Genomic DNA, 9810 nt, shown 5'->3' with positions numbered 1-9810 from the left:
AATCCGGGGGGTGGGGGGCGGGGGGGGGGGCTCTCAGACGGCATTAGCAGTCAGACTGTGGCCCTGCGGCCTGTCGGGGGGGGGGGGGGCTTACCTGCTCCGCCGCAGTTATTCCGCTCACACGCGGTCTGCACAAGGTCGGGGGTGGGGGGGGGGGTGCCAGTCACATGACAGGATGAATAACGATAACTGCAGTGCTTTCCACTCAGCCTATTAAATCCCACTACAACGTTTCTGTACAGCCGCTGTGAAATCCCCAGTTACAGACTTTGTTTTTGTTGTATTTAAAGTTGCTGCTCGAATATTTATTTCATTACTTCACAATGGCTCATTTTATGCCATATGAATACCAGGAAAGAGTTGGAGAAGCAGGGAGGTGGTGGACTTTCAACACTCTCACGCGTGAAATATTGTTTGGTTGGCAAATACACATAAATCATTTTCAACCGTGTCAGATAACGGAAGTCTAATTCATCTCTTTCTGTCTCTCCCCCTCTCTCTCTCCTGCTTTCTCCCTCCCTCTCTCCTCCTCTCTCTGTAGGAAACATTTACTGGACCGACCAGGGCTTCGACGTCATCGAGGTGGCCCGGCTGAACGGGTCGTTCCGCTACGTGGTGATCTCCCAGGGCCTGGACAAGCCGAGGGCCATCACCGTGCACCCCGCGAAAGGGTGGGTCCCCCCCGAGAATCGGGCCGGCGCCGCACGCACCGCGGAGAAGCTTCGCCAGGGCGCGGCCTTTCTAAAACCCCTTTCTCTCTCTCTCTCTCTCTCTCCCCCTCGTTTGCGTTCGCTCACGCACGTGCAGGTACCTGTTCTGGACCGAGTGGGGTCAGTACCCGCGCATCGAGAGGTCGCGTCTGGACGGCACCCAGAGGGCCGTGCTGGTCAACGTCAGCATCAGCTGGCCCAACGGCATCTCCATCGACTACCAGGTGCGATCGCTTACGCGCACGCTCCTGAATTCTCCATTAGGAGCCGCATTAAGCATAAGTACCGGAAAGAGCCCCAGGGCATTTCTGTCTGCGTAATGTCAATTTCAGTATACATCAGGGCCACATCTCTGGATTTCATGCCAACTTCCGCTTTTATTCAATTGGTCTTTTTTTTGTAATTGATATTTTAGCCACATTTCTTGATAAGTTCTTGAGTGACGAGTGAAACCGTTCCTGCGTCCCAGCATGAAACACCTCATTGCGGTCCGATCTGCGGTTAAACCAGCATAAGTGCGCTCAGCGAATGAGCTCATTTGGCCCGTGCGATTGGTGACAGCAAAAGCCTGCGTGAAGCCTGGCTCTGCAGGAATGTGATTGCCCACCCCTGATACGCAGCGTAGTTTTTGCACAAATAGTGCGGCCAGAGAATCCGTTTGTTTACACAAAGTACCTTTGAACCCCGTTGTTTATTCTTACACGCATATGTGCACTCGCACGCGCACACACACACACACACACACGAAGACACAATCGACTAGTGGAGAAACAGGACTCCTCCGTTAGGAATGGCACCGCAGTAAGCGCCGGAGGACTTCCAGACGTAACCTTCCCACTTTGCCCCTCAGGACGGGATGCTCTACTGGTGCGACGCCCGTACGGACAAGATCGAGCGCATCGACCTGGAGACGGGGGAGAACCGCGAGGTGGTGCTGGCGAACAACAACATGGACATGTTCTCCGTCTCCGTCTTCGAGAACTACATCTACTGGAGCGACAGGTGACCCGGCTTCCCTTCTGCGTACCCGGCACAGCCTCCTGCTCCACCCTCTTTCTTCTCTTGCTCTCCTCTCACTCTCTCCTCCTTTGTTAATCTCTTCTCCTCCATTCTCACACTCCCTTATTTCCTTATTATTGTATTTATTTTTTTTGGATGCCTGTCTGTAACAAGCTAGGGCCATGTCTGAATGCTTTAGGACCCTTACCTTAGACTGTTTACTGTTTGAATCACATTTGGGCCCTTACCTTAGACTGTTTCTTGTTTGAATTGGATTTGCCTCCTTACCTTAGTCTGTTTCCTGTTTGTGTCACATTAGCACCCTTGCCCTAGACTGTTTCATGTTTGAATTAGTGCCCTAAATGTTTGCTGTCTGCTATGTTGCCAGGACTCACGCGAATGGCTCCATCAAGCGGGGACACAAGGACAACGCTACCGAATCCGTGTCTCTGAGGACTGGCATCGGTGTACAGCTTAAAGACATCAAGGTCTTCAACCGCGCCAGACAGCAGGGTACGTCCCCCGCTGAATCCCTTCAACCCAAGGAAAGTGCTTGGTTGGACGTAACGAGGATTTTTTTCTTAGTACGTTCAGCCAAGCACATTCCTCTCTGCTTTGTTAGATTAGTTGTTCTGATGTCATCCTGTTGTCGATCTGCGACTCGGATACGCTGCACAGCAGCAACAGGTCTTCAGAACGAGGTCACAGTTGAATGGTATCAGCTGTTGAAAGATCACACCTGAGAGACTGAGTTGTTGAGAACAATCATTGATAACATGAGTGTGATCATTTGCTCAGTGGCATCACGGATAATTATCAGATCACAGCCGAGTGAGATCACAGCCATTTAACGAGACCACGGCTGATGGGTAAGATCACATCCATGCTGCGTTGTTACCGCTGTTTTTTTATAACCTTTCAGGGACAAACGTATGCAAAGACAACAACGGCGGCTGCCAGCAGCTCTGCCTCTACCGCGGCAACGACCAGCGCACCTGCGCCTGCGCCCACGGCATGCTGGCGGAGGACGGGAGCGGGTGCCGCGACTACGAGGGCTACCTGCTGTACTCGGAGCGCACCATCCTGAAGAGCGTCCACCTGTCGGACGAGAGCAACCTCAACGCGCCCATCAAGCCCTTCGAGGACCCGGACCACATGAAGAACGTCATCGCCCTCGCCTTCGACTACCGCGGCGGCGGCGGGAAGGGCGCCAACCGCATCTTCTTCAGCGACATCCACTTCGGCAACATCCAGCAGATCAACGACGACGGCTCCGACCGCAAGACCGTGGTGGAGAGTGAGTATGAGACCTTCCACCTTCCTCACCCCCTCCGTCACCACCATGACACCACTGGCTGCCCCGATTTCAGCCATGTTACGTCTTATCAGAAACGGGAAGAATGTTCTCTCAGTGCACATGTCCTTTACAGCCAGGGACGCTGAAAGTCATTCATGTTCCGTGCATTGTTTAGTATTGCTCCTACAGCATGATAGTCTGAATGACATGTTTATACATAGCCATTCCATGCGTTAATTTTGCTATATACTGTAGCGAAACAAAATGACATGTTCCACTGACTCACTTCTGACGCGAGTGTCAGATCAGAGTCTTTTAATTCTAGTTGCTCTCTACTGAAATGGTGTTGACAGCGGCTGAACTGTCTCTGTTATGCTGAGAAATGAATTGTCATTGGTAGACATATTTAACAAGTTTGAACAACACCCAAAAAAAACCAATCCTGTGCTTGTACTGCCTCGTTCAGCTAAGTCGGACGGCCATTTTGTCCTCCCTCAATTGTGGCTGAAGGGCCAAACTGGTGCTGAATTGGATCTGCAGTCAGGGAACTGCCGTCCTGAGAGCTCTTGGCCCACCCTCATAGGGACCACATGGTCACCTCCCCCTGTGTGGTTCTACCATCTTCCAAAGTTACAGAGGGACACAGGCCCAAGGACCCTCCAAATTTACCAAGCCCCTCACACATATACACACACACACACACAAACTCTCTCTCTCCTCACATAAAAGAGCAGTCAGTAGTGTTGACACTACAAAGCCACTCGCCCAACCCCCCTCGACACCAGTGTGTGGCTTTAATTAATACATAACTGGAAGGGTTCAAAGACGCGGCAGGAAAATCTGTTCGGCTGTCCGACCACCACACACAAGAAGAAAAACCCGCAGCTTAGCATTTTTTAAAACTCTGAATCTCTTTTGAAAGGCTCTTTTTTCCCCTCAGCACTTTTGAAAACAAACTCAAAGCGCTCTGTGTGTCCCACTGGGGGAATATAAACAGCAGGGGATGGCAATTTCTTTGGTACAGCAAGGAATCAAAACAGAGGTAGTTTCACAATATTTATTTTTTAAAAATATCCTGAGGCACTCGGTGAAATGGAGGGCATCATGACTTATGTAGTACCATGTTTTTAAGAAAAAAATACAATTTATGATTACCAATTGACAAGTTGCTTTTCGTGCTTGAAGGGGCTTTCTGTCCTGCAGTCATGTTCTTGCTTATGGTGAAAGCCGCATTGAAGTCGTCATTTTGACACAAGCCCTTTTTGAAGTGCTCATCCTATGGACAAGCTAATTGCATTTTTTGCTTGCCCTGAGGTGAAGTCCCTCACTCAAATAGCTCAGCTTTGATTACAGCTCACCTGTCTGCAAGACAACATCACCTCTAGTTACTGTTCTGTCTGCACAAATTTCTTTTGACCCGGAAAATGGGATGAGCGTTAATGCAAGACCCTGAAGTCATACAGGACATAGAGAATTAGAGTCTCGGCGAGACTTTAATAAGTCTCCGTGTGTCCTGTGGACCGTAATATCCTGCGCTCACGATAAGTATTCCCCTACAGCAAGTTGACTTGTCCTGTGTAACTGCTAGGAACCGCCTGCTGGGTAATCCTGTTTGAAACATGGTGGAAGGCCCATGATCCGGCTTTCCGGCTCGCTCAGGGCGGTGGTGGGCGGCTGGCCCAGCTCCACCTCAGGTTCCGGAGACCGGGCGGGCTCCTTGGCCCGGAGCTCAGAGCAGCACGACCTCCGGGGTCCCCTCACCTGGAACAGTTCCAGGAGGTCCTTCCGGAACTTGCTGGACAGGAAGACGTAGAGCACGGGGTTGGCGATGGTGGAGGAGGCGCCGGCCATGCGGGCGAAGACGGAGAGAGCCTCGAGGTGGCCCGAGCCGTCCGCCGTGCCCCCCACCAGGCAGAACATGAGGACGTAGGAGGGCAGCCAGCAGAGGGTGAAGGCCAGCACCAGCAGGGCCGAGGTCCGGGTCACTCGCTTCTGGTAGAGCTCCAGGCGGGTCTCGGGGGCCGAACACTTCCGCCTCCGCGCCAGGAAGCCGTAGATCCGGGCGTACGTCAGCACTATGACGCTCAGAGGCAGGGCGAAGGCCAGGAGGAAGTGGGAGATGGAGTAGGCCAGCTGTTGCCGGATGTCGGCCAGGAAGGCGAAGCAGTATAACGGACCCGTGGTGCCTACCACGCGGAAGGCCAGCTGGGGAGCCGCCAGGGCTATCGCTGGGAGCCAGAGCGCTGCCACCACCAGCTGGAGCCTCGCCTGCCTCCGCCAGAGGTAGGCCGAGGTCGGCCGCACCACTGTCAGGTAGCGGGTGACGGCCAACGCGGCCAGGGTGAAGACGCTGGCGGAGGAACAGGCCACGCCCGTGAAGCTGACGACCTTGCAGAGGGGTTCGCCGAAGGGCCAGCGGCCCATCGCCGTGGCGGTGGCGTGGAAGGGCAGGCAGGCCAGCAGCAGCAGGTCGGCGGCGCTCAGTGCCAGGAGAAGGGTGTCGGTCCCCGGCGGTGGCCGGCCTCCTGCTCTCCTGCACCGGCCCGTGAGGATGACGATCACCAGGCTGTGCCCGAACACCCCCGTAATCATAATTAGGGAGTCCAGCACAGGCAGCAGCACCTGCTCCACATGCCCTTCACCCGTCCCGTTCCCAAGCAACGCTTCGCCATCAGCCATGGGGAACAACTGGTGACTCAAATCACTGCACTGATAACAACAGTGACGAGTGAAATCAGCTGTCCTGATTTTCCCAAGCTTGGCTTGGACACTGATAATGTCCAAGCTTAACTGATAGGCTTAACTAGTTCACAGTCGATCATACAGTAGGTTTTCACATATTGAGTATTTGCCTCCCACCTTTACGGTTACCGTTGCTCTTAAACTCCGATTTATGCGCTTGTCTTTTCGTGGTCGTTCTGGATAAGAACGTCTGCCAAATGCCAGAAGTGTAATAGCGGTCGGTGGAAAACTGCAGCCACGACATTGACTCACACAGGAAAATAAAGATTGCACTCCTTTATGGTATGGTTCCTGTAGCTTACATTATCATTCCTTTGACTCATTTCTTTTCTGCCGTCCTGAAAGTAGTTGGCTAATACCACCCACTGGTTATGACGCTGGTTTAGGGTTAACAGTTTCGAGTGGACAGAATGATTTCGCCCTGATGAACTGTTTGCCCTGGCTTGTCCGCTGAGTCAAAGTCTGGGATTGGTACTGAAATTGCCAGCCACCCCTCACGTCAGGTTTCTGCCTTTGTTCTCTGGCTGTACACGCCCTTCTTAGCTATCGATTGTTCATTTCCTGGAGCTTAAGCAAGGTTTGACTATGAAGTCCTATCTCATTAGAGAGATAATGATGAAGCATAAATCCTTCCAGTGATCAGTGGGTCAAGGTTGTGGAATATGAGTCTTTATGGCGTGAGTTTCTGAATAAGTGTTCTTGGATCACCATCGATACCCCAACATGTTTCCCAAAAATGTTAATAAACTTTTCAGTCCGTTCCACTTGAAGTCAAGACAAATATCACTTTCAGGCTGTTATTGATCTTTCCAAAACTAAGCAACACGGTCCAAGTAATTCCCCAGGGCTTGCGCTGTTCCTCTCTCTACAAAAGCAGTTGGATTTCGGTTGTAAGGGCTTTTCCAACAAAGTCTAGTTTTTTCCCCCTCCGATTCCAGGAGCGGAGCCGGTCGTTCCGTCTGGTCAGGCGAGACGGGAGGCTCTGGCTTCAGTGGCTGAATCCTCACCGATCTTAAATAGACGCCCAAAGCACGTACGGCCTGTGGAGGTGCCCTGTGAAGAAGAGGGGGAAGGTCTTGAGTTGGGGGGTCCGTACCGTTTTTAGGTCCTTTAGAAACGGCCGGTCTGCAGCTCCCCCGTTTCCTCCGGTGTTCTCCGTTCGATCTGCTGCGCTCCGCACCGCCAGCGAGGTCTGCCCCGTTCCTGTCCTGCCCACGGGAGGTCTTCACTGATTAACCAGCGCCGTGTTTATCTTAATGCTCCTGTTTGCACTGCTCTGCAATCCCTGCTCCCGTGAATCTCCCCGGAATGTCAGGGCTGGCCACCGTCCAGGGATCCTACAGTCAGTAACCCACGCCAGGAATTGTCAACTCTGTCTTAAAGAAGAATTAGTTCTGGAGATTACGTCACTCGGGTTGAAATGCGCGGCTCGTTGCTCCTCCTCAACACCAATCCGCGCCCCGCGCAACCTTTACATCTGACGAGAGGTAATAATTGACTTTTACCAGAGCGCACGTGCTCGCCCGGGGTAGCCCGGCCTTTTTATCATTGCGAGATTACGGCAATAAAAAAACAAAGTGCCTTTAGTGGCGAATAGAGAGCGGGGCGATGGCGAGCAGGCGCTTTCTGAAGAGCTCGTAAATCCTGCTTTCGGCGTCCGCCGCTGCAGGCAGGGGGGATGCGTGACTGAGCGGAGAGAGGTCGGCGGAGAAAAAAACACGGCAGCAAAAGGCCTTGTTTATATTGCCGAAGGCGACTAAATAATTCTGCGTTAGCACAGCCCCCCTGATTGAGTGCCTTGTGTGGAATCTGTCTGCTTTTCTAGGTTTAACGGCCTTTTCAAAATAGTTCACAATTAGGCTAAAAGAAGGACTGCGCTGAGAAAGAGAGTTGGGTTTGTAAAAGTCATAGACACCGGAAGTGTATGTTTCGCCCTGAAAACATAAACCTTGTCAGAATTACATATTGCTTTATGTAGACTACTTCAACATGAGCAAGACCTTTTTGGAAATGTGTGCTTAAATGCTTCATTCAGTTGGAAGGTAGTGAATAATTATAATTATGATTTTTTTCAATAAATAATAATCTTTTTAAAACCGGCAATTTCCCACGGGTTTCGTTTGAGACCTGTTGTCCCCTTGTGAGACTTTGTGAGGAATATTCCAGAAACAAGCCTCTGCAGAGATCTTTAGGAAAATATGCATTGTGTCGTACATAGGCCTACGTGTTTTAGCCTATGCTACATCGTACCATGTACTTCCTGTTCTTTATAAAACTGCAGTTTATTTGCTTAGCCAGACAGCCCTATCCATCATAATGTATTGTTCAGTTCTTAGAGTTTTACGACCTCCCACATGCACTAAATCATAAAGGGTAAGAGCACTTACTGAACCCACTTAAATCAAGTTGTATTTTTTCCATAATTCTCCTCAGTGGGTTGTAATGAAAATTTAGGACTAATCGCTGTATTATGAGCAGTTCCATGTTTTATTCATTATGAACAAATTAATTTTTAAAAAGTCTAGAAGCATGAGCAATGTCTGAAGAAATTTAAAAAGTATGTATTGAAGTGCTTGTCATAGTAATTCTTTAATAAGAAACATTTTAAATACGAGATTATTGTTGTTATACTGTTACACAAAGTTGAATGTCACTGGAGCATCTTGCTGAAGGGTATAACAGAAGTGGCCTACTCTAACTGGATATTGATTTGAAGGCCAACATAGTTTTAAAAAAAAAGTTTTTTTTTTTTTGTTTGTTTTTTTTTTTACCTTGGGGCATAACATGTTTTTACACTGTGGGGTAGTGAAAAGTCCATGTGAGAAAGAGAAATACGAAAGTTATCTGGCAGGCTGAGACCAGTTTGTCTCCAAACCACAACAGTTTAGCCATCTGCCCTGGCTTGCTACAGCTCTTTGGCCTCTATATTCAACCAAACAGCCAAATGTGACCCCACTGTCTCACACTATCAGCTTGTTTCAATGCAGCTCTTCCTGTCAGTAAGCTTGTGTTTATCCCCAGTTGCCCAGACTACCAAACTTAAAAGTAAGTCCTACACTTGACTCCAGATGTGAAATTCAAACTCCTATCCAGATTTCATCATATTTGGTCATCAGTTTAAAAATCGCATGTGTTAAATGCAAGTGATTGTTTTTGTTTAGTTGAGCTTTTTTTGTTTAGGTTATTTTTTGATTGTTGAATACAAAGGTTGCACTCAGTTTGTCGGTTAGAAATTAAGGGAACACTTCGATTGAATACAGGCTAAAGTGCTGGCAAGAGTAGCCCACAGCCTGTCAGGAACAAGACTTATAGGACTTCTTTATATTTTGAACGGTACATCTGGTGTGGAATCTAGACTTGGCCCAAAGGTGCATCCCACAGAAGGTTTTTCATAATCTATAGGGAAGCTTGGCTCCAAGTGTGCGTCTGGCTCTGTTTCCACACCACCTATGGAGGCGGCGTGGGTAGCATCTGAGACACTTTCGCACCTCGGCAGGCTGCCTCCTTCAGCGGTGCTAAGAGACACGGTGTCGCTTCGCGTTATTGTTGGTGCCGCACAGTTCAATTATTTCTCGGCAAATGGCGCGAGCGCGTTCTTTCACACGGCGTTTAACCCCGGACGCGCCCGCCGTACCATTGAAGCTACGAGCCGTTATATTTATGGCGAGGATAAAAATCCGCAAGGATCGCGATTAAAAAAAGAAAAAAAGAAAGAAAAACGCCTTTTTTTTTATTGGGGTTAAAAACGCTTGTGCTTCTCCTCCGTTGCGCTGCGTCTCCGGAATAACGCGTCGGCGTGAAATGCACGCCGTCCGCGGGGAGCGGAGTTAGCCGGTGTGCGCGGTCAGCCGTGAAACGAGGAGAAGGCCCCGGCTCCCTTGGCTCGGCCTGGTAGCGGTAGGCCCGCCGGGCCCTCGACCGGCGGGCACTTAGTACCCAGCGTCACGCAATCTGTTCCCCGCTCTTGGCTGCCGTTCACGGCGCGGAGTTAGCGGCTGGTGGCGGGGGGTAAGAGCGAGGGCTGTTATGCTGGGCTCGCTGTCTGGAGGAGCCCAACAGGCA

The 9810-nt window shown here is 50.4% G+C and overlaps 2 protein-coding genes across 4 annotated transcripts in view; one reads left to right on the top strand and one right to left on the bottom strand.

Moving 5' to 3' along the window:
* Positions 1-9810, top strand: part of LOC135237410 (low-density lipoprotein receptor-related protein 1-like) — a 159733-nt gene that overhangs the window by 114193 nt on the left and 35730 nt on the right. For all 3 annotated transcript variants that reach the window (XR_010324817.1, XM_064304541.1, XM_064304542.1), the window contains exons 37-41: positions 542-671; positions 808-934; positions 1561-1712; positions 2098-2222; positions 2632-3006. Coding sequence is in view for 2 of the 3 variants with exons in the window: in XM_064304541.1 (XP_064160611.1) it covers positions 542-671; positions 808-934; positions 1561-1712; positions 2098-2222; positions 2632-3006 (909 nt within the window). In the remaining variant the exon portion in view is untranslated. The remainder of the gene's footprint in view (positions 1-541; positions 672-807; positions 935-1560; positions 1713-2097; positions 2223-2631; positions 3007-9810) is intronic.
* On the bottom strand, positions 4050-7009 carry LOC135237413 (galanin receptor type 2-like). Its single transcript, XM_064304547.1, has one exon. It carries the CDS (start codon positions 5683-5685, stop codon positions 4591-4593), a length of 1095 nt encoding a protein of 364 aa, XP_064160617.1. The 5' UTR covers positions 5686-7009; the 3' UTR covers positions 4050-4590.

This window comes from Anguilla rostrata, chromosome 13 (genome assembly GCF_018555375.3).
Source record: "Anguilla rostrata isolate EN2019 chromosome 13, ASM1855537v3, whole genome shotgun sequence".
Classification (NCBI taxonomy): Eukaryota; Metazoa; Chordata; class Actinopteri; order Anguilliformes; family Anguillidae; genus Anguilla; species Anguilla rostrata.
The sequence above is the reverse complement of the archived record's forward strand: the minus strand, read 5'-3'. Positions and strand labels throughout refer to the sequence as shown.